This window comes from Eulemur rufifrons, chromosome 30, assembly GCF_041146395.1.
Source record: "Eulemur rufifrons isolate Redbay chromosome 30, OSU_ERuf_1, whole genome shotgun sequence".
Taxonomy (NCBI): Eukaryota; Metazoa; Chordata; class Mammalia; order Primates; family Lemuridae; genus Eulemur; species Eulemur rufifrons.
Window position 1 is genome coordinate 124,036,622 of NC_091012.1, and position 26,009 is coordinate 124,062,630.

Consider the following 26,009-nt stretch of genomic DNA (forward strand, 5'->3'; position numbering starts at 1 on the left):
ACTATTTTGAACTAATATACCTGTGATACTACTGCATATTGCAACCTATAACCTAAAAACTATCAGCCCACATCACCACAGGTAAGAAATGAGAAATTTTGAGGGTTATTGAACACTGAATATTTGCAGAACAGTAGAGAGTTGCTGAACACCAAAACTCACAGATCCACCTGCACAATATGCCCTGTTGGTGATTTACGTGGGTGTGGGCATAGAGGCAATAGAGTGGGAGGCTGCTTCATCTCTAATTTATCAGATTTATTAATTTAGTTTTGTGCATTCCTAATGAAATTACCCTTCTTCAAGCACTGACGGGCACCATGGATGGTGCTTGCCTGTTATGCTAAATGAGTGTATTTTTGTGGAACAGATATTTTAACCAATATTTCACTCTGCCCTCATTGCATTTTTGATACAAGGCAGCTCTGGCTTAACGATTCAATCTCTGGCTTAACATTATGCTTAGTGGTTATTAATTTTTTCTTTGAGGAATGCATATCCATTTCAAAATTAAGTTTTTTTTTTAATTTGCAAAGCTTGAAAAAAGCAGCTTAGTATGGATTCTTCACACACTACAAAACATCCTGCTCTACTTCCTGATGTGTGGCCTTTCCAGAGGAACTCTCAGCCACCACACCAAGGCTCAGCATCATTGGACGAATGCTCCCTTCTCATCTAGATGCTCACACATGTGTGCATGTGTGCATAAGAAAATCTTTCCATCATGAGGCAACATACACTGGATGTTATCTTTTAAATTCCTCATAAAAGCAGGCTCCAAAGAGATAAAAAATGTGGCTTATGCCATAATTGATATACTAAGAAGTAAAAGAGAAAAATATAAGAAGAGAGTAGGAATGAGAGAGTAACAAAGCTTGGCATCCTTTCTTTGCCACATCATGTAGTTAGAGATAGACTCTTCTATCAGGACAATAAAAGTACATTTAGGCAGGGTGCTACTTTGCATCATGATGGTATTTCTGGTCAATGCCTCTTTGCCTGATACTTGGTTTGGGGAGAAAACAAATTAAGGCTACTGAGTTGGGGGAAGGCATATATTGAAATCCACAGTAATCAGTGATGTAAAATATAGAGGGAAGAGTAAGAGAGATCTTCATTTGTCAGTGCTTTCATGACCTTAAAATATTGTGAAATTTTGTGTTAACCTGGGAATCTCATATACCACTAATAAATCTTCTGTCAATGACAGCATTACAAAAAAAGAATTTAAGGAAAAAATTGCAAAGTATAACCTTTATTTGTTGGTTCCTTTGGTTACCAAACATTAAGATGCACACACTTCTGAGAGCAAGGGGCTGTGGCAGAGATCAAAGATGAGACACAGAAGAAAGCACAGCCCCTGTCCTTAAAAAGCTTAATTCAGGAAAATTCTGAGATTATAAAACCTACAGCAACTGTCTTAAGTAATTCAACCACCAATTTCTGGCCCTAGCAACTGTCACAAGGGTTATCATATGCATGGTATTGACTAGCTGTTTATCTATTAATTCTTTTGGATGGAGGGCCAGCCCCATCTAGGGCCAGCAATATCTTGATGCTTAAAAATCATAGTAAAACACCGCAAGTAACATTCCTTTACAAGCAGCTAGAAACACTAGAAAGCTAGTGAGGAACACAGTTTGCTCCATTTGAACACTTTTGTAAAACCTGCATAAGCCATCAATGAGAATATGGGAATATATTTGAGTTGACTATCACCATTGCATCTTTCAGAGGCTCCACCTTTAATGGCTCTTTAAGTATTAAAATGAGGGTTTAATGTACATTATAACTAACAGTACTTGAGATGAAAGTAAATGACCCACTACCCCCTCCCAGGTACCAAGAGGGGTCAGATTTCCCATTTATCAGCAAGTCATCAGAATAGGCTAGCATCTCAATCTCAGACTCTTCTATGGCTGCTTCTTGGATGGCTGAGGGGAACACTTCAAAAATGAACCAGCTAAACAAACTTCCCAGCAGCACTTGACAGAGCTACACCTATTCTTCCCATTTCCAAAGCAGTGGAGAATTAATTACCAGTTCTATGGATCTATTGTAAGTATAATAGACTAAAGAGCTATCACAGACACATTTATTGTAAAAGCACAATCCCAAGAGTGTCTAGTGGAGGGCCAAAACGATTAACACAAATGCTTTGTCAGATCAAAGATAAAACCTGCACCGCCCAATTGAGGAATGAATTAGAACAGTGGGTTATCTTTCAAATTAACCAGGGCAGTTAGTGAGGAAAATTTCATGAAAGTGTAATTCTTAGCCTTTGTGAATCCACACAGCAGGCATTCTGCCAGCTGACAAGATGATGAAATTTTCATGCTTAAAAAAAGCCCTCTTCATTTCCCAATTTAGATTAGCTAGTGTTTCTCTCCCTTTTGTGTGTGTGTGTCTATTTGCTCTTCTGGAGCAGAATTTAAGGGGAGGGGGAACACGTATCAATTTTTCACTGTAAAATTGAGTCTTTCAAAAACATCTCTAAAAGCTTAGCGATACAGTCTTTAGCTGCCTTTTTATGATTTTCAAAAAATACCAGTTCAATTTTAACTTTGTACAAAGGAACCAACAAGGACTAGGGCATGAAATCAACTTTGAATTAAGTTCTCTGTGCTTCCTCAAAGTCTTTCAACATTTCATCAAATCTTGGGATAAAGTACAGAGCTGTCTTCCTCCTAAATAAATTAATATATAACTTAAAATATCCTTGCTCAGTGCTTTTTGTATTTCTATGTATATCAAGATTTAAATGGTCTAGGAAATAAGAATTCAAGGGATACAATCATTGCTATATGATGGGGGGGAAAGCACCTCCTCTCCTATAAAGAAGTCGATATTAAAACATTGTAATGTGATATAGATTAATTCCCAGATACATAAACTTTTAGAAATATGTTACAACATATTTATTCAGTCAGTACTATTCATGACAGAAGATAACAGAATATGTGACACACTTTTCTAAATTTAAAGTGATTTAGAAGTATACTTTGTTATTCCAAACTTTTGTCCCTTTTTTCTTGACAACCTGATTTCTTAGTGATATAGAACTATGTTCCTCGGCAGGTTATAGTGTTTGATCAAGTACCATATTCTACTCATCTTCCTAAAGTTCCTTCCTTATAGAGATGCCTTCCATTCTCAGTGCAGGTTGACTTCCCCTGCAGTGATTCTAAGACTAAAATAATAATTAAAAAAAAAAAAAAAACTGAGACTCTTGCCCTTAGTCCACAAGCAAGTTTTACGTCTAGCAGGTAGTATTTTTTAAGTTGCAAAATAGGAGAAAACCGTTTTGGTAATTAGCTTCAGAGAACAGTCACTTAACCTCAATACTTACTACCAATATCCTTGCCTATAGTACACTTGGTGTATTAGTCTCCAGTTGGATTACCATCACCATGATATAGCACACTGAACTGTCATCAGTATCACTTGAGGCACAACAAAAGAAACTCAATGCCATTTCTCTCTAGGATAAAACAGGATAGTCTACCAAAGCAATAGAACCTAGAGGTGCATGAGCTTTCTGTATAAAAGCTCTGATCTTGGAAATATTTGAAACATTTTTCAGCATGGGGCCATGAAAAGAACAAATAATAGATTTTTTTCTTTCCCATTCAATTACATATGATTAAGATCAGAAAATAGAGAAATAACTTCTTAATTTTGATGATAGTCATATTAATATTCAACCTCAGGAGTGACATTTGGCTATTCTGATTAGAAATCTCTTAGAAAAGTCAATTGAATGGGCAGTTAACTACAGAAAAACTGTTACTTGCTGTTAGTGAGATGGCTGGTGGACAAGACAAGTAAGCAAATGCTCTAGAAACCTTATATTAAATATCCGGATGCTTAAAGTAGGTTATTTGGCTTGAAAAATACTTATATAACCACCACCACTAACACCACCACAACACACACAAAAAATTATGTTAGAAATCAATCTTTCAGTTAGGGCATATTTCTAAATATACAGAAGATCATTTTTCTGCGCATTCTCAACTTAGTCAAAACAGACTGTTCCTTCTTATAGAAGGAAATTGATGAGTTTCTTCTAATATTAACATTTCCATGGTGAAGATTTTGATAGACTAAACACAGAGAGAAAACTCGGAATTCTTCCCAAGAGTCAAGAATCATACTCTGCTCAATGAGGCCTATAAATGAGGAGCTGAATAGTTTCGATTTGGGCTCTTCATGCTAAATAAAGGCCTAACATTTCATGTGCTGTATGTTTCATCTACTGCAGAATGTGACCCCACAGATAACCTTTATTCCGATCCAACTGTTCATTGACTGCAGCACAGGCTTATTCATTAAAATGTTTCAGATTTTCCCAAAATATAGTCATAATTATTATTTTTAAAAAATCTTCAGAAAAACTTACTTTCTTTTTTTGACAAATATAAATTATTCTACACCAGAATCATACTACTGGAACTCTGTGTTTTCACTCTTCATCCTAATGATCTAATAGTTACTTTTCACATAATGAATTCAACTTTAAAGAAGAAAATGCTATCTTATATGTTAACTAACATATAAGGAGAAAGTATAGAATGATATTGAGAAAATTCATGGGCCTTACCTAATATAACCTTAGCATTATTTTTTTAAGAAACGTCTTGCCCATGTAGTTTCTTTAAAGAAGTTACAGTGAACTTTCAAGTAACAGAAAATTTGTTCAGATGACAAATGACATAATGAAACACTAAGAAAAATCAAATGGGAAACGTGGGTTTTTAAAAAATATTTTATTTTAATTTTCAATGAGAAAAAACCTCATTCATATGTTAAAAACAAAACAAAAACTTTGAATAAAAGCCTTCTTTCTAATGAAGACAAATCATTCACTGTTCTGGCATTTTTACTATATATTTATAAAAATTAGACATTCTCTTTAAAATGCCAGTCAAACTGCATTTAAATTTAAAAGATGTTTATTTTGATTTCTTCACAAAACTAGGCTATGGAGTAGTTTAGATTGCCACATAAACACAAAGTATTAGCTAGTGGGCAGTTTATTAAAATTGCCACACATGATTTTATGGCTCTACTTGCTGAAGATAGGCAATATTGATTTTTTCCCCTCCTCTGTCCAAAAATCTGAGTAACTTAGTCTTATTCAGGTAACGATAAACTAAAACAGTTCCTGATTATATTCCCAATTTTTCTTAAAAACAAAATTTTCATTATTTAAAATACTGCTCATTAATGAAAGAGATGTAATGCCAAAGATAAAATCAAACCATTTGTCATGCTAATATGCCAAAATTACATACTGTATCATATTTGTATTAATAGCATTTCACCAAGAATTTTCTCCAAAGTCTTTTCAAAATTTTATAGTTTCATAAAAATAAAGTACCAAACCTCAATAAGTTGTGTATGAAAAAAACCTCATCATGGATACTTACATCATAGTACTTTTTAATGAAACGTCTAATGTCCATGATCAATTTGTTGCTCAGTTGTACTGTAAAGGTCAGAGGTGAAGCCTTACAATCGATGTTACTGCAACGATACAAGCTGGGTTCCATGTCAGCTCCCTACAGAAGTCAGGACAGACAAACACACAAAAGGTTACTGCAAGGTTATAAAAGGGTTTTTGTGCTTAAAAACTTACATGCTGTCCTGGTGTAGTACATTTTTAATTAATTTTATTGGTGGGTTTTTAACCCTATTTTTCTCAACTACTTTCCTCCCCCAAGCCCCTTTAGTCACACATAACTTCCACTCTTTTGCCATCATCATAATGGAGTACAAAGTCAAAGGGAATACCCTGAAATCATTGCTTTACATTCAATATATGACAGACTCTATGGATAAAATAATTTTCCCTCTGTAAATACCAGTGAAGTCATATTACTGAAAATAAACGTCTTTCTTAGAGATATTGATCGAAATTTTAAATTTGCACTTATTCATTCCAAACTTGAAGATAAAGCAAGAGCTCTTCTGACATGAGTTTGCTTTCATCTCATCAATTTAAGAATAAAGCCTAAAAATTAAAAGTGTTGCACCACAAAAGCAGTATCACTTATTGACAGCTTAGCAGATATAAAATTTCTGCAATTTTTCCCCCCCAAAATGAATTGTATAGGGGGAGGGAGGCAGAAGAAGTAGAAATTTGAAAGACTTAATATTAGTAACTGGAGAAAACGTTTTGTTTTGTTTTGTTTTAAACAAAGACAAAGCAAATATAATATATAGGAAAACTGTTGGGGTTTCTGGAGCATTTGTTTTCCTTCTTGATACTTAAACATCTTGGTTTCCTGCTCCAATCTGGTACATAACCCTACCCGCCACGCTAAGCAATTCCAGGTGGAAGAGATTTTAGAGCTTGACATCGGCTCTTCCACAGTTAGCCCATCTGCAAGTCGTCAAGCCTCCGTGCAATTAACTATCTTATTTACAGCTGTAATGAAGCAAAACTCAAGGATTTAGCAAGTATTGCTGATCTGTGTCTGCCTCTTCCTCGCACTTGCTTCCAAAGACTGCTTTGTTTTGATTCAAAAAAATGCAAAACATCTGCTGTTTGTCCAAATTAACTTAAAATAATTACTTTTAATTTAGATAAAGGATGTCTTTTCCTTCAGTTTCAAGGTTTTACACAGTTCTGCTGCCTACTCGTTTGCCAATGGCTAGTACATGCATAACACTGCAGTGGAATCAAGTAAATTGGCCAAGTTTCAAATTCTGATCCAAGGTCAATGATACATTTTTTGGCAGTACTTCTTGAGAGGAATGTCTCTCTGTGACTTTTTAAATGTCTGATATGCAAAGACAGCAGAAAAGATAATAAGAGCACCTTTGTCAAAAAGGAGGTAAAGTGGGATGTGTAAAAATAAACAAAAACTTTCCCAAAACACTCAGTTCCCATTAACTTGATTTAAGATAAAGGAAAATACTGCTCTAAGTCTTAATAAATGGGGGTTGGGAGTAGGGAAATACAGGTTACTAATTAAGGAATTACAATAAAAATATTTTAAGATAATTTAGAATTTTTAAGAGATTCCATTTAAAAACCAAGGTCAAGCACTGTAGGAAGCCAAAAACAATATTTAAGCACATTTAAGATTTTTCAAGCAGAAATAAAGTAAGCTGTGAAGGCAGAATTCATACGATGCTAAAATTTTTTAAAGACATGAAAGCAATGTGTGAGTGCATTTTTCCCCTTTTTTATATGCCCTATAGTGGGGGAGGAAGGCCTTTATACTAATTCACTCATAAAATGAAAGAAGGAAACAAAAAGAAACAACTAACCAAACCATCAAAAACATTATCATAAATATTCTCAGTTCCACATGCAGGGCATGGACATTTGAATCTTTCACAGTCCTTGTATTTCTCTTCATCTGTGAGCTGTGCAGGGCCACCAAGTGGAGCATCATTCTCTTCATCTTTATGATAATGATGAACTCTAAATTGGGCAGGGTCCAGTCCTATTAATGTAAAAGAAAAAGCAAATTTAGCAAAGTATTTTTCCAAGAAACACCACAAAGAAGAAAACTGAGACACACACACACACAAAGATTTTAAATTCATGCACACACATACACAACCATTTGAACTCAAGATCACAGGTACAAATAATTTTGCTTTTAAAAAGATATTACTTTATAAATAAAAACTGCAACAATGCAACACAGAATTATGCCACTGGACATTTGGGCTTGGAAGCAACTACTTCTATAGGATGTTTTTTATTATTTTCTTAAAATTACAGTAAAAAACCTCAAAAAATGTGTATTGTTAAGAAATGCTCTTATAATCAAAGCATCACCATTAAAACTGAGAATACAATCAGAGAATAAAAATCCCATTAAAGAAAACAGGCTCACTGCCATTACAACTCCTTCAAGTGCAGATACAACTGCTAACCCTGATTTCAATGCAGTGGTCGATTTCATCTTGGCTCAGTAGTTAACAGCATGTAGGTTGCAATCTAATTCAGTGGTTAAAATTCAGCAGCAGCATTTGAGACAAAAACACAACATGGTTTTTTTTGGTGTTCAAAATTCAGAAATTTAAAATACGCACAAAAACAATGGATCTATAGATTCTACAGGCCAAAACATCCCCAACAATCCTGAAACCAAACATACCTTCCATATTTCAATCGAAACAACACAGGAAATCAATTGATGCATAGATTATGCTATTTTGTTTCCACAAACTATTTAAAGGAAAGAAACATCTTTAGGCCAACCAATTTAATTTACCCTTGGTCAAAACATATCTGTCAAAATTTACTATTTGAATTTATACTTAGGGATAATTACTCTGCACTGTATCTTACAATATTTTCTTAAAAGCATCCCTTAGTGATCCCTAAAAGTCTAAGCCTTTGGAAATCTAAGGAAAGTGATATTTTAGTACAAAGGTAAATAAGTAATATAAAACAGTCACTGAGCAAAAAGTTCACAAATACCAAAAATATCTAAAAGTTGTTTTTAATCTATCAACAGCCGTATAGGTACATAGTCTGATAGATGCATTTAGAATTCAGTGACAAAATCCCAAATCTTATTTGGTCAGTTGTCAAGTGACATCTAGCAATTATAAAATACTTGAGGCAGACTGTTGCAGGGTGGAAAGGTGCCAAACAAAGAATAAGAATTAAATAGTCTCAGTTTTCTAACCTGCAAAATGGAGGTGGCATCACTGATCATGACACCTATGAAGTTTAAGTTGGATAATATAGGGCAAACTGAATTCAGTGGCGCCCACTGTGTGATAAGCATTCAATAAATGTCATTGGAATGAAAAAATAAAACAGTGAATGAACATCATTTAAGCCAGACTATGTTCACTCAAGATTATACATTTAGAAAAATATGAGAATATGCTCATGCTGCATATGAAGTTAATAGCTACTCTTTGTAGGAATTAAAGTATTTCCTAAAGTTACGGTATATAATAAAAACAAAGACACATTCAGAACAATTTTAAAAACTGTTCTTCATTAGTGATATAAATTAATGTAACATAGGTGACTTGGCTCCAAGACTCATTATACATTTTTCTTTCACAAGTTACCCAACCCCTAAGAGAAAGAGGAAATTAGTAAATTCTGTGGGAATATATACCCTCACATATAAAGATAAGGAAGGGCTAAGGAAGTGAGTGAGAGAGACCATGCCCGTGAATGAGTCCATTTCTTCTCTGTAGTGAAGGGTACTGTTGCTAATTCATTAAACTCAGTTGTGAATCCAACTGTATTCACATAATGTCTTGCTTTATTTGCAATTATGAGAAAGCATCTTCACCTTTTCTCTGACCATATGATTATTAACTTTCCCAGACCAACACTAATCAAAAAGTAAGGAAAAATAAGCAAGATTTTTCTCAAGCTTCTTTCTCAATCCAAAAATCAAGGAACAAAACAATGCTGGTTTGCATATATACAAAATTGGCTGGGCTGTAAAAAGGAACGAAGCGGGGCTGCTCTCTACCCCACCCCACCAGCCATGACTCACTTGGAGAACTGGAGTGCATGAAACTGCATGCACTGGCCCAGGGCAGCCTGCCTCCTGAGTAAGCCAAAAGTTCACATGGACTATCTTGCTACTCATAGAGAAATCCCCAACTGGCCGAAACCTGTGAAAAAATATCAGGCCTTATGAAATATATACTCTAAATGTCCATTTCCACCACCAACTCTTATCTTCCCATGGCAGTAACAAAGCCAACTGGCCCAGCTAATTACTTCAGATTTATTCCCAAACTGAATTTTTTCCAGGGGAAGGGGCTTCAATCTCAGTATTTTCTTGGTAATAGTTCAATGCTAAATTTTAAAAATATAAAGGGAGAAGACACTATAATGACCTTAAAATATTAAGTATACAATGATCCTTGTACAAGTTACCTGAATAAAAAAAAAATCACCTAAAGAACTGATTTTCTTGGGAGAGCAATTTATGAGTTCAATGGGCAAGTCACAGAAGGCTAAATTAAAGTGTTTTAAGAAAACACATAATGCCATGTTTAAAAAAATAAGGACCACTGTTGCTGATATCTTTTTTGAAAAGGCGAAAATCCAGGTTTAAACATGCCCCAAACTATTAAACATACTTTCAATTTTTCCAAATCCTCACAAAATTGGTAATAGCAGCTTATTTCGAAGTTTCGATAGACTTAAAAGTTTTACTGCTTATACCATAACTCAGTAAGGCTGAAGTGAGTCAGGAAACAAGTATCTGGTGCTGCCACCTAGAGGTAGAGAATTTGAGTTTTAAAATTTGCAAAATAGAGCTGCTACATATAACTCCATTTGTAATTATTGTCGCTCCAAAATTCAACACTTCTGTCAGAAATGACATTAAAGAAAAATCTTTATTATCACATTTTCCCTACATGCATATACATCATGTAATTAATATTAAACTGCTCACTGTACAGTGAGTAACCATTCTAGTCTTTGAGGAAAGGATGCAGCAAAGCCGAATTCCAAATTCCTTACTTACCTCTTCTACAGAGAGCTTTCTCTGAACAACTGACTTAAAGAAACAAACTTTATGCCCCATTTGAGAAAAGAAACTTGCATTTCTACTAGGCTAGCTTTTGACAGGTGATTGGAATTATCTGGTCGGGCACAGAATAAAGGAAGGAGCAGCCTGCTTGGGTATTGCAAAACCAGTTATCTGGGGGAACAGCAGCCATGGCTTCCCCAACAATAAGCAGAGATGATGTATGTTTCAATTCAGTCCTGTGACTTGTAGTGATCGAGTCACTTGTGCTGGGGTGGGGGAGACAGAAGAGGCAGTGGAATGAAATTTAAATACTGTCATTTATAATTAGAAAATTTCTAGGATCTCACATTATTTTGGCAACAGGATCAAAACTCTCATGTTTCAAGAAGTATTTATAGAAAGTAACATCACAGGCATTGGGGTGGATGAATTTAGCAGTACTGTTTTTACTTAAGATCACCACAGTCTTATCATACACACTCCCAATGTGACATTTCACACAAAATTATTTCTTCCACCATCACACTCTCTAACCATTGTAAGTTATATTTGTATTTAGAATGGTCACTTGCCCCCATTCCCAATGAGTATTTGAACTGTTCATAAAGCATACAGTTATTTGAGAGGCTGATGCATTTAATCAAACATTTCTTCCTCCAAAGACAAGGTTTCTATCAGGGCAACTGTAAATAACTACAGTAAAGCCAATTATATATGTTCATGCAAGCAGGGAAAAGGGAAAATCCACATAAATGAAACTCTAATGAGTAAAGGGATTAACTGGTATTCCCAAGCAGTTGTTTATAATATGAATCATTTGACGTTACTAGGGAAGCTAATTAATGGAATCCTATTGTGTGAAATTTTTTTGTAAAAATTTCTTTTAGGAAGTAAGTTATTTATCTTTTGCACAACTCCTGGCTTTCATATGTCTGGATTTCTTACAGGACAATATACAAACTGAAAATTTAGTATGATTAAAGAAAAAATATTTAATGAATTTTTAAAGGGTGAATGCTATATCTACAAGAATGCTCATAGCAGCTTTATTCATGATAGCCAAAAAATGGAAACAATCCAGATGTCCATCAACAGAAGAATGGATAAACTAGTATAATCTACCATGGAATACTACTTAGCAATGAAAAAGAATGAATACTAATAGATGCAATGAGATAATCTCAAAAATATTATGCTAAGTGAAAGAAGTTGCACACAAAAAGTATATACTATAGGAAACCATTTATGTGGAATTCCAGAATAGGTAAAACTAATGAATGGTGAGAGAAATCAGATGAGCGTTGCTTTTGTGAGGGGGGTGTTGATTGGGAAGGGGCACAAAGGAATGTTCTGGGGTGATAAAAATGTTCTGTGTCTTGATAAACTGATTGTATGATACTCAAGATTTCAGCATTTCATGGTAAATTATATAAATTATACTTGAAAAGAAAGGTTGCCAAATGGATGTTTATACAGCTTGAACATCCCTAATCTGAAAATCAAACACTCCAAAATTTGAAACTTTTTGAGTGTCCACATACTGCCACGAGTGGAAAATTCCACACCTGACCTCGTGTGATGCATCGCAGTCAAAACTTTGTTTCAGACACAAGATTAAAAATATTGCATAAAATTACCTTCAGGCTATGTGTATAAGTATATATAAAACAAATTGGCTTTTGTGTTTATTAGACTTGGGTCCTATTCCCAAGATATCTAATTATCTATATGTAAATATTACAAAATCTGAAAAATTCTGAAAAACTTCTGGTCCTAAGCAATCGGATAAGGGACATTCAACCTGTAATATATATTTCCAAAAGACTCATATTTAGAATATGTAATAAATGCCTAAAAATCTGTAAGAAAAAGACAAGCCAATAGCAAAGTAGAAAAAGACTTGGACAGGCACCTTATAAAAGGAGTGGCCAAGCAGCATGTGAAAAGGTGTTTGACTTTATTAGTCATCAAAGAAATGCAAATTAAAATCACATTATACCACCACATAAAATGAGGAAGATAGAAAATACCAAGCGTTGGTAAGAATGTGGAACACTCATACACTGCTAGTAGGGGGTATAAATGTGTAGAACCACTTTGGAAAATTGGCAATATTTAGTAAAGTTGAGCATACATGTCCCCCTATGGCCTAGCAATTCTATTCCTAAGTACATACCCAACAGAAATACATGCTTATGTTCAACAGAGCACATGTAGAAGAATTCTCAAAGTGGCACTATTCATAATAGCCAAAATGTGGAAACGACCCATAGGTGTACCTATGTTAGACAGTCATACAGTATGGCATACTCATACAATGAAATATTGTACAGAAATTAAGTACAACTACATAGACAAATCTCACACACATGATATTGAGTGAAAGTTGCCAGACACAAAAAATAAAGACACAATTCATGCAATGTCCAAAAATATATATATGATATTAGAAGCCATGAGTATAATTTTCTGGTGGGAGTGATGTGGAGGATCATTTCTAGGAGACATGCTTCTGGGAATGTAGTAATAATACTGTTTCTTCAGCTCCGGGCTGACTATACTGGTTTGTGTTTACCTTGTGAAAACACATCAAGCTGTTCAGTTAGATTTTGTGCCCTTTTCTGTATGCATGTCATAACCACAAAAAATTTACTTAAAAAGGTGAAAAAAGTAAGTACTAAGTATTTCTTAAGACAGACTTATGAGTTTGTTTCAAAATGCCTTCAATCCCAACTGGACATTATGAACCTCCTCATAGATGTACGCACCATCACCTAGGAAGTAGTATTAGCAAAACATAAAATAAAATAAATTGAACCTGAATATGATCAAGTCTTTAGATCTAACTAACAATTTACAGGAACTGCAGGGGACAGAGGAACATGTTAAAGGATATTACTAGGATGCAATCAGCAAACTCTAGAATGAGGGAAATTCTATAGGCCAGAAAACCCAGCTTCTTTAACAGACAAATTGGGAGGATCAAAAAAGAAAAAAGACAAAGGAAATTAACTATTATATGTACCCTGACTGGATTCCAATTCAAACAAGGAGCTTTTTTAAAAACAGTGCATTCATAGTACAATCAGGGAAATAAGAACACTTACTGGATATTTGATGAAATGAAGGAATTGTGGGGTTTTTTGCTGTGATGTGATGACAACATTGTAATTATGTTTAAAGGAGGAATCTTTGTCTTTTGGAAATGCAAAATGAAATATTAACAGAAAAAAATGATATAATATCTAGGATTCACTTAAAAATAATAAGGGGAGGTGGGAAAGAGGGGTAAGATTGGCCATAGTTGCTGAATGCTAAAGGTGAGCAATCAGTACATGGGGGTTTGCCTTACAATCCTACTACTGTATACATTTAAATTTTTCCATAATAAAAAGTTTTTCAAATACCATAGATCCAATTTAAAGATAAACAATTGACTGTACAAGTGGCAGACAACTGAAACTGCCTTTCACATCAACAATAAGCCGGTCCATAATATAAATGGAAAATGTGAGTATTTTAAAAGAAATAATAGCCAAATCTTCGGGTTACATGAACATCCAAGATTTTTATTATCCTTCAGAAGGTAACTGCAAAATCCTAAAAGTAAAAAAAAATCCTGATGGGCAGCATTCTCATGACCTCACTCAATTGTTTTTAATGCCCTTGATGACAGCCATGAATATGAATTTTAAGTTAATGAGGTGTGCACCTCTGTGAAAGAAAAAACTTGAGAAGGGTCTTCTTTACTATTTTTAAATCTGAGAAAAGATGGTAACTATATGCTACAAAAAGTGGAAAATAAAATAACACAAATAAAATAACAGACCAAAGATTGCTTCTCTTACAATAAAGCCCTCTTCTCTTCCAGCTATGTTGGTAGATGTGGGAGAAAAGCAAGGCTTGAGGTCCCCAATCAGTTTTTTAAAAAGTGAGTTAGTAATTGCTTAACCATCATTTTCCTTCTGATCTTGTAAAAACTGTCTTATTTTTAATAGTAAAATAACAGTATTACTATTTTTCTTTTTTTAGGCAGGGTCTCTCTCTGTCACCCAGGCTAGAGTGCAGTGGCATTATCATAGCTCACTGCAACCTCAAACTCCTGGGCTCAAGCGATCCTCCTGCTTCAGTCTCCCAAGTAGCTGGGACTACAAGCATATGCCACCACACCTGGCTAATTTTTCTGTTTTTCGTAGAGATGGGGTCTTGCTCTCGCTCAGGCTGGTCTTGAATTCCTGGCCTCAAGTGATCCTCTTGCTTCAGCCTCTCGAGTAGCTGGGACTACAGACATGAACTACCATGTCCAGAATACACAATCTTGGTAAGTGTCATTTTGGTATGTTTAATTAAAATGATGTTATCTTTTTAAAAGTTGATCTAGTTTAAATAATTTGAGAAATCGTCATTTTCCTTTGGAAATTCCAAGTGTTACAAAGCCAGAGTTATTACATAACTTATATAAAAGCTCCAAAGTCATTATTCTAAACATGTTCTGGTTTAGTTCAAAGTTCTCAGAGGTCTCACTGCTTACATTAGGTGAGCAGCACCACTGCTGGCCCTCTGTTGTGGGCCAGTGACACAGAAGCAAACCATCATGTGCTCACCTTGTAGGGACTCAGAGGCAAAGCTGTTCAACTGATACCCTTAAAGAGGCTCTCTGTAAATTCCCCAAAGTGCTGCAGGAGTGGCTGAGATAGTAGCTGAGATAGCATGGGTTACCCCTGTGGAGATCCCGGCCCCTGCAGTTCATCACAGGCAGAAGAAATGGTGAACAGTGGGGGCAGGCAACCACTCCCGACTCCATACACTGGCCTCTTCACAGCCCATTCCCACAATGCCTCAAAATGCCTCTACCTTTATAAACTCTTCCCTGATGGCCCCAGCTAGGAGTAGTTTCTGCCTCCCCTGAACTCTGATAATCCTTTATTTTACTTTATTGGGGACATACACTGTGCTGTCAACTAGACTTCTCCACAACAGTGAAATCAACTAAACAACTGGGCTGTAATTTGAGTAAAGGATCCATAGCTGACTCAACTTTGTACCCTTCAGAGTGCCTCTTAGGATGCCAGGCACAGCAGATCTCCAGCATTAATTTGTTCACTGAATACAGAAGCAGACTAGACTGGGAGCATGAGCCACTGGAGGATGCGCTTGGAATGGAGCTCCATCCTATAAGAGGCAGTTCTTATCAGTTGATAAGATTCCCTTAACATCCTACCGTGCATTGTGATATGATGTTGTTTTACTATTAACTATGTTACAGAAAATATTTAAGGTTTGGAAAGGATCATGTCTTTACATTCTTATAAGAGCTTAATCATATAAAAGGCAATTTTTTTATTGACAAGGTAATATCTAAGGCACCTGCTGGTGGCATCATTCTACTCCCAACTACCTGTACTTTACTTTCTCCCTTCCATCACCTTTCTTGTAGGTACATCTCTCCAGACCTGTCAAAAGTGCCCCCAAACACTGCTTGACCCACTGTTGCATTTATTTTTAGAACATATTACTGAACCCTATTGACAAAAACCACCTTTTGTAACATGAGTGGCATGGGTCGCTTTTTTAAAAGGGAATTTTTATTTTCCAATTTAACTCAGGAACACACTGGATTAAGTGTGTTCTGTCTTATCTTAATCACGATTTTCAGAGGTTAAATTCTAAATTCTCATGCCTAAATAATTTCTCAGGACCAATGAGAAAACTGTTGATAGTCAAATACCTAAAATTTCATTACTGACCAAGAAGAAAGGTACTTTATAGCTACTGTACAAATCCTTGCTCATTGGAGGAAAGAAATATATAATTCTAAATAATGCTATGCATAAAATATAAATTTATGAGATGAAATTTAAGAATAGAAGTTTAGTCTCATCACTGGCCTAGTTGCTAGGTACAGAAGACTGCTGGGATGTTTGGGCATACTGTGAATATTTCATCCACAGAATATAGAGAGCTTTCATTAGAACAAGCAAGAAAAAAAACCTATAGTCTGGAGAATAAAAGCTAAGAGTTCCAAGTTTTAGTGGCCATGTTTCCCATAGGGCTATTGTATAAGAAGAGTAATACTATATGTTTTCCTATTCAGAGATGGAAAAGAGTAAAATTTTGCTTTATTTAAGCCCAATAGCAATAATCTTGCATGGGTTTCAGAAAAATGATACACATTTTACTGTGGGATAATGAGGACCATTAGTTATTAGAGAGAACAAATTATTCTCTTTCAATTCAACAGACTTATTCATTCATTCATTTAATAGACTATCCTCTCTCCTTTTTACTAAAATGGCCTTCTCATATGGAACACCTGGCCATGCAACATGCCACCAAACAGACTTCAGGAGGTATCTTGGTGGGGAGAAATAGAGAATTTCCAAAGTGAAGCCACAGGATAAAACCAACACTTGATGCTTGCCTTTTCATTTCCAGGATAGTATAAAGGCAATAAAAAAGAAAAAGGTAGTTGAAAAATACAGTTGCTGTCCACAAAAGAGTCTTAAAATTAAAAAATCATGAACTTAGTAATTTTCCTAAATGAAATTATGCTATTATTCCTGATTTCTTTGTACTAAGTAAAAGGACAAAGTATGAAACTTCACTAAAGTTTCAACACCGTGATACATTTCATTAATCAACGATAAAAACTACATACATTAAAAGCAAGAGAATTATTTTATGTCTGTGATTAGGCAGTTGGAGGGCTTGTATTTTATGTATACATTCGTATACTTCAACTTGTTTAACAGTGTCAGTTCACTAAATGTAGTTTTTTATATATAAAGAAAACAGATTTAGAATTTTAAAAACAAATTATAATAATTTTATGCCTACAGCTTGCACCTCTTAGAAACCATGTGACCTCTAACCACTCCCCTTACTTTGCCACCACTTTCCCATCTCCTCCCTTCTCCTCTCTAGAACCACAGGCTGGAGGAAAACCCATAACAGGGACCTTGAAGCCCCTAGCCAATAGCCACCCTAATTTTTCATGTGGGGTGGAAGAATAAAGGGTGCAGATAAAAAAAAAAAAAAAGAGCTCCTGAATAGGGTAAGAAGCAGATGCCTGCAGAGATCTGCCTGGAGAGCTTCAATGCTTTCTACGGATCTTCAAGGTGACAGGCACTTCCGAGCCTATATTTTATTAACGCTGAACCTCCTATGTGGAAAGGGGCAGAGATAAAGGACTAAAAGATTTGTTCCTAATGTAGATGGATATGTATATACTGCTGGTGCTGGCAGTGGGTAGGGCAGGAGAAAGGGACAAGTTGGGGAGGTGGGGAACTACATAATGATGACAACTTCACACATCCTCAGTATGAAAACTGTCAAGTGGCAGAAGAGAAAAATAAGAAAAAGCAGCTTAAAAATGGGGAGCAGCAGCAGCTCCTCCAAGGCCGAGCATATGTGCCCTTTTATCAGCTTGAACTGGCTACATGGCACCAAGAAGGGGCTGCTCAGAATAGTGTCTGTACAGCCATGGCTGTGCCCAGAGTTTTCAGGTTATGGGGTAAAAGAGAGGGGTACATGGTGGGACCATGTGCAAGTCTGGAGGGTTCTCTCTATAGACTGAGATCAGTCAGTAATGAGAACACGAAACCTCTAAAGATGGGACCCACTTGTTTCCTAATGGCTTTGAAAATAATTTATGAAAACTGAATTTATAAGGCAGCCTATGACCATAAGGCAGCTGCAGTTATGATAAAATATCTTTAAGCAAGTCAAAATCTGCCCACTGTTCAATTTATAAACAAAAATTGCCTTACTTCTGAAACCAACAAAATCAGTCTAATCCCCTGTCAGTATGACTGGTCTTGACCTATCTGGGCGGGCATCAAGCCTATCTACCCAGGCAGGATCCATCACCCTTTATCGTCCAGCTTTTTTGTTGAAATACAAGGCTCTGCACTTCTTTCTCTTAAATGTCACTCACGAGACAGAGCTTGTTCCATCTACCCCCTCTCAGTGCTGGGCCACTGGAAAATTCAAAATCAAAGAAGGCAAGGGCAAGAGTTTGCCTTTAAACCAGGTTCTTGACAACACAAATAGAGAAACCGAGACATCTGCTCTTTAAAAAAAATGGTTTTTTTCAGAGGTTTTCAGTGGGGGTCATGGGGTACACAGTGGGGAGGGGAATAAAGGGAACAAGAAGATGAAGCCCCCTGTGCTTGCACATCCATACCATCCCACTCCTGGTTGAAAACATTTTTTGAAGCCTCTCAGAGATAAGAAGAGGCAATAAAGTTTAGCACAGTGGTTAGGAGCACAACCTTTGGAATCACAGAGCTGGATTAAAATCTAACCACAGCTGGACACTTACTAGCTATGTGACAATATCAAGTTTCTTACCCTCTCTAAGCCGTGGCTTCTTTCTTTCTAAAATGGAGCTAATACAACATACCCTTGTGAAGTTGTTGCAAGAACTGAATGAGATAACATATGAAAAGTACTTATCACAGTATCCAACGGAGTAAGCACTCAATGTTACAGGAGAGAAAAAAATGAAGCTAAAAAATATCTTGCGTGTATAGTCCCCTCCTCCCAGCTGAGGATTTATAAACATCATCAAACACAACTCAACTTGGAGAATACATTATATGATTATTTTTGTAGCAGAATTTTATCTTCCTAATTATGTTTTGCTTAGGCAAATGTCAAAAACGAGTTTCCACTTCCAGAGTAGACACTGATGGGGTGGCGGTGATGGGGGGTGGCAGGGAGGAACACAAAAACATACTCAACGGGGCAGGATGGAAAATATGCGACTTGATAATTGATCCGTGGAAAATCCAATCTCATTCCACAAGTTCATATTGAGCACTAACTATGTGCAATTCCTATGGACTAGAGAGTATGGACATATTTCTATTGAAGCCTAAAAGGAGGGTGGGAGGTGGCTACTAACACCATTCACTGAGCACTCCCTCTGCCTCAGGCCCTGTGCTGAGCATCTCACACACATCATCTTATTTCTCCCTCAGAGCAACTCTATTCTGTGACTCAAGGAACAAAGGTGTAGACCAAAGTTCAAAGGGTTGTGAACAAAAGAACCAGAATTCAAACCCACATCCCTATGATGTCAAAGCCCATGGCTAAAGCCAGACATTTTAGTGAAAGGAGGGGAAAATTTTCCATGAGGCAGAAACAGAATGATCAATGTCATATTTAGGAGACATTGAGTGGATCAAATAAGAAATAAGGTTAGAAATACAGGTTAGAGCTAGAAAGTTAATCTGTAATTGCCAAAGTCAGAGTCTGTGAGATACCAGTGGCATCTAGACTTGACTTATAGACAATGAAGAGCCATTTCAGGACTTTATTAGGCAGTATTCTAAAAGCATTCATCTTTGCTTACCATAGAATAGAGAGCAGAGACCTTAAAAGCAATGTAACTCTTTTATGTACTGACTACGTAATACATTTCTAAGCAAATGATAACGATGACATAGCAATGGGGACAAATCCAGTGAAGCAGCAAAAGTCAAAGCAATACTGAGGTCTCAGAATTACCTGGCATCTCCTGGGATGATGAGAACATAGAACTATGTTAATTCCTAGAGGATAACAGCAAGTCCAGTTTTAGAAAAATTTAAGTTAAAGAGTAGGATACTCACAGGGAATCGAATATTAAAGATTAAAATTTTTATGTTGAAAAGGTGTTTTTTCATTTTACATGAAAATACCTCTAGAGACAGAGACAACATGAAGCAATACGCAAGGTACCATCAATCTCCTTATTAATGGAAGTTCACCAATTAAAGCTACAACAATGTAAGCTCAGTGACTATAATGGTGCCTAAAATCTTCCCCTCACTCTTTCTTTTGCCTTCCTTCTCTTCCCTCAGCATTCAGTGAGTGTCAACTGTAGAGCAGGCATGTTTACAGAGGTAGCAAGTATATGGAGCTCATAGTCTATGAGGGAAGACAGACAGTAACTAAACAAATACAAAAATAAATGCCTAACTATAAACAAAGAAGTGCCAGACACAATACTGTGCCCATAAACAGGGATCCCAAGAGTCAAGGGAGGACAGCGCATACCGCTGTTACCATGTGAGGGTCTATGTGAGTTTGGGACACTTACCTAACCACGTTGCAATAAGGACAGAATCAATTCCTTCTATCGGGTCACAGATCCGAGCCACGACTGGGTGGATCTGCTGGGCCAGGTAGTACTGAGTGTCAATGGTTAAACTGTCCTGTTTCTTCAGCTGCTCAGGTGCATAGGCCCTCTGATTTGCACTGAGGTTTGACCCATCCTGAAAGAAGACATGGTAAAAAGACACATGTAAAAATAAGACAGAGGTAAAGTTGTGAGGAGCTCAATGACATATACACTTGCTTGGTCAAACAGGGGGACAACAGTTTAAATCTCATGTAGTCACTTCCAAACACCAAGAAGTCTTTTTGACCTATTGTTGCACATTTTGAGCAGGAAGACTGAGGATAAAGTTTTCATCTTGAGATCTCAAGAACTTTTTGATCTCAATCTCGTCCACCATCCAAGAATGTAAACCCGGCATGTGTTGTATTCTATTTTTTTTGTCAAAACATGAAACCAACAAGATAGCACTGACTAGATTAAATAATTTCACCGTCATATCAAAAAAACACAAAGAGAAGACACGGTAACAATCTAGTCAGAAAGGTTTTTTAAGGAGTGATATTTAAAAAACTATGTATGGTCTTTTTATTATGTTAATATGATCACTTCAGGCAAGAATTCTAGTCTCAGTATCATCTTAAAGACTCTGGGGGTAATATTTTCTATGAAAGCTATATGTATCAAATCATTGAGAAGCAAATGAACAAGGAGAAAAGATGGGAGAATGAAACCATAGAGAAATAATTTATATGCAAAAGATAATAGGTAGGAGTAAAAATAATGCAGTGTCCTGGTAGAGTGGCAGGGCTCTAAAGCCAAACATCTGGCGACTGGAATGAAGAGCATGTCATTTTGCGCCATTTATCCGGCTCCTCCTCAAGGAAAGGAAGGTAGGTCAGAGAGCTTCTTTTCAAGGGCTTCCTCTTTTACTCCATAAAAATAAAAGTTGTGAAATTCTATATAATTGCCCACATACAGCCCTGTGGGTGATGTCACCGTCATCTGTGAATCAAAAAAGTCATCACTCTACTGGATCAACATCCAACAACTCACTCCACTCTTTCTCTCGTCTGAAACAACAGAATTTAATATTCAGACTAGTAAATTATAACTATTCACAGTGCTCAGCTGCTTGGCAGAACTGATTATAATGTGAAGCCTATTCTTTCATTCCTGCTACAATCAGTCCCTTCTCAGCTCAGCACCCAGCCCAAAGCAAAGGCAACCTTCCACACCGCTGTCTTTACCAGAAACCAGAGGCAGAGGCCTGTTTCTCTGGCTAGGCTCCTGATGGAAACAAACCGGGCCTGTTTATCAACGAGGTTTTGCCGGTTCTAAAATATAATGAAATACCTAAAAAGGAGGCAAATCTCAGATTAAAAGACTTGCTCATTATTATTTTTCAGGAGTTCATAGCACAATAAAAAGAATTAAGCAGAATTAATGAAGTTTAATCGTTGCCCTTCCAGAAGCTTTGTTAGATGAGAATAAGGTGATAGCCAATAACAAAAACTGTGTGAAAGAAATCCTTCAGTAGTATCTTCATGCACCACAACTGTATTCAGACTGCCTTTTAACAAACACATAAAATCTGATCAACTGATAGAATTTTGAAAAGTTGGTCTTTCCTTAAGATTATAGCAATGATGACTTTAATAATTTTTTTTTTTTTTGAGACAGAGTCTCACTCTGTTGCCCTGGCTAGAGTGAGTGCCGTGGCGTCAGCCTAGCTCACAGCAACCTCAAACTCCTGGGCTTAAGCGATCCTACTGCCTCAGCCTCCCGAGTAGCTGGGACTACAGGCATGCGCCACCATGCCCGGCTAATTTTTTGTGTATATATATTTTAGTTGTCCATATAATTTCTATTTTTAGTAGAGACGGGGTCTCGCTCTTGCTCAGGCTGGTCTCGAACTCCTGACCTCGAGTGATCCACCCGCCTCGGCCTCCCAGAGTGCTAGGATTACAGGCGTGAGCCACCGCGCCCGGCCGACTTTAATAATTTTTAATGGTGAATTAAAATCAAATTTCGAGAGGCAAAATATTTTTTAAAAGGAATTTGAGTTACTTTCCAGTATAACATTAGAAGTTCTCATAGTAAGGCATGTTTTTCAAAAAAGCAGTTGAAAATTTCTGAGCATACATTCAGTTTAAAATGTTTTTATTTTAAATATCCACACAAAAGACTAATTTAACAGTGACTCAAACATATTTCTTCCTATATTTTAAAAATCTAAGCTTGAACACAGCTAAATTCAAAAGAATCGGTTAGATAACAGGTTTTGCTATGTGTGTTGGAAAAATATTTAGGCTATGACCTAAGATATATCCTTCCAAGACTTAATTCTCAAACCTGAGCAAGATCCCATGGTATATGCAAGAATATGTGGCATACACCTTTAAGAACAGATTAGGAAGCAATGTTGGTCTTCTCAAGTGCTCATGTAGTAATTCATGAACTTCACAAAGTACATACTTCAGAGAGACAACTAGGTGTAGTCAATTCATTCAAAACTATGTCATCATCGTTAGTAGGAAACTAATGGAAAAAAAATTTTTAACTGGTGACAAGTGGTATCCTTAAAACAATTATGTTAAAGGCATGCTTTATGGAAATTATGTTTAATGCAAGTTAAATAATTAAAGATTTAAAACTTAGCTGACAAATGGAAAAACTGAGCAAATAATTCAGGTAGGTTTAACAAGAGTATGAACTACAACATAAATTAGGTCCCCAAAACATTACTCTCTGAACTCATCTGAATTTGCAGTCTCAATAAGTTATCAGTAAGGTACTATATTCTCAATGTACATTTTAAACAAAACAAAATCTTTTTAGGAGATAGGCTATTTTTAGAGGACACCTTTGCTTAGGCAGCAAACAGTCCTCTTAAAAATGTGTCATCATACATTTTCAAAAGCCATATTCTAAAAACACAGTTGTGTTATGAAACAGAGAAAGAATAATTTGAGTGCTTAAAAGCAAAAATGGTAGGCAGCTTTGGCTAGCAAACATGCTAAAAAGGGGGCATGTTCCACTGCCAGGGGACAAAGACAAATTAAAGTCCTACAGCCTTTCCTGGGATATGCCAAGGAGAATACATTAATAAAAAGAAATATGAACTGTACTTTTTTAAAAGCAAATAAGTTAAGGCCAAGTACCAGTGGATGGGAATAATGCTAAAAATATATCAAATTTGGCATACTGTACTACATTAGCATCAGCATTTGAAGATTTATATATCAAGAAGACCTGATAAAAAGAAATCTTAAGAATTAATATTTAGACATCCAGGAACATAAGGCTGGCTTTTAAATACATCAATCATCCTATTTTATAAGTTATCACATCTCCATTCTAGGTTTAGCCAAAACATAACTGTGGCTTGATTTCATTATTATATGCTATTTCATTGAACCTATATAACTTTTCAAAGTTGTATGCTTACATCTTCTCTTGTCATTAATAATCTAAGAGCTTTTCCAATGTATGTGAAGATGTAAGTGAAAAAAAACTAGCCTATTTACCAAAATCTTTATTTGCATAATATGAAAATTGTTTTTTTGAGATGAGACTTGTCAGAGGCAATATGCAAAGCACATGAAGGGCTTGAGCAAGTCAGACATTTATGGAAATATTTTCCTGCAGGAATTGGCTTTCTGTAACAGTTCTTAATCAAGGGTAACCCTAGGAGGGAGACAGAGTCAAGTGCTGATTCCTGTCCATGTACTTAAATCATTTGTTATGTACATCATCTACAGTATATAGCAGATATTAGCAGACTACTTTTAAATTTTTAAAAGACCTCTATGATTGAAAACCCCATTGATTGTAGTTTGACAAAGATCATACTGCAATAAATTTTAACGTTTATCTAAATTTTTTTCCTGTAATAACACAATGCAATAAAAATTAGGATAAAACTCAGTAATTTTTTAAAAAGTCTTAATCAGATAAATTAGGTCTTGTGGTAAATAGTCCACAACTCAGTAGTTTTAAAGGATTTGGACAGAGGCTACGACCCTGACTTCTTTCTATAGGGAAAATGGACGAGAGCTCTCCTTTGTTCCAATTGGAGTTAAGTGCTTTCGAAGAAAAAAAAAAAAAAACACTGCTCTTCTGTCTTACCCTCTCTCCCCACCCCTACCTGTTAGAGGCATGCTAGTCTCAAAAGAAAATGGTTAATAGTTTAAAATTATATTCCAGAAGGTCTAGAGGTTCCTTAGAGGTGCCTTGTGAAACAGGGAGAAGGCAAGGAGGTTGGGCCCGCTCCACTCAAGGAAAAAGAGAAAAGAAAAGAAAATGGTTGCATTGTGTGTTTTCTTCGTAAAGTATGTTTTTAGGATCTTTCAACTTTCTCCATATAATCATGTGTTTTATATTTTTTCAAGTAATTATTTGGACATAGGCTAGGAAAAAATGCATTAATTCTCTTATTAGTCCACTGATATTCATAACGGAAACTGTTGCAAAAGGAATGATAAAGGACTATGTTGAACATATGACTAAACTTAAACACATTTTCATCAAAGTTAATTTAGGGTTAAAAGACCATCTACTGTTATAAACCTGTCTCGCTAATTTCAGTGAACCAAAACACAGGTCTTAAATGTTTTATGAAAATTCTAATGAAATATGTCAGACCTCTACCAGTATTTTTTAAATGCTATAAAACTAAACAGACTAAACCATCTCTTTACAGCAACAATTGGGAAATCTACTAAATAAGACACTGTGGCAATCTAGATTTTTACTTTGGGTTCTCAAGAAGTTTTGGAGTCTTTTGAATTACAATAGTTTACCTGACAGATGACATATGACACGGTATCTCCAGCTTTCACCCTTCTGCCTCTTTGAGAATTCATCCAGAGGGCAACATGTACATGAGGTAGGCTTTTTTTATCAGGGTAATCTTGGGGATCCTTTGTCAATGCCTAAAAGAAAAAAAGAAGGAAGAAAAAGCCCAAACCTTAAAATAAAATCTTTTTAATCAATGTACACAAATCAGTAGCATTTCTATATACTAATAAGAGTCAAGCTGAGAGTCAAATCAAGGACTCAATACCATTTATAATAGCTACAAAGAAAATAAAATCCCTAGGAATATACTTAACCCAGGAGGTGAAAGATCTCTATAAGGAGAACTACAAAACACTGATGAAAGGAAACACAAATGACAGACACAACTGAATGGAAAAACATCCCATGCTCATGGATTGGTAGAATCAACATTGTCAAAATGTCCACACTGCCCAAAGTGATTTACAGATTCAATGCAATTCCCCTCAAAATACCAACATTATACTTCACAGATCTAGAAAACATAACTCTATGCTTTATTTGGAACCAAAAAAGAGCCCAAATAACCAAAGTAATCTCAAGCAAGAAGAACAAATCTGGAGGCATCATGT

General features: G+C 36.0%; 1 protein-coding gene across 3 annotated transcripts in view; it reads right to left on the reverse strand.

Moving 5' to 3' along the window:
* POLA1 (DNA polymerase alpha 1, catalytic subunit) overlaps positions 1-26,009 on the reverse strand; it is a 280,021-nt gene that overhangs the window by 131,576 nt on the left and 122,436 nt on the right. For all 3 annotated transcript variants that reach the window (XM_069464422.1, XM_069464423.1, XM_069464421.1), the window contains 4 exons: positions 25,401-25,532; positions 20,578-20,752; positions 7,282-7,460; positions 5,433-5,564 (listed from right to left, as the gene is read on the reverse strand). In XM_069464422.1, coding sequence (XP_069320523.1) covers positions 5,433-5,564; positions 7,282-7,460; positions 20,578-20,752; positions 25,401-25,532 — 618 coding nt within the window. The remainder of the gene's footprint in view (positions 1-5,432; positions 5,565-7,281; positions 7,461-20,577; positions 20,753-25,400; positions 25,533-26,009) is intronic.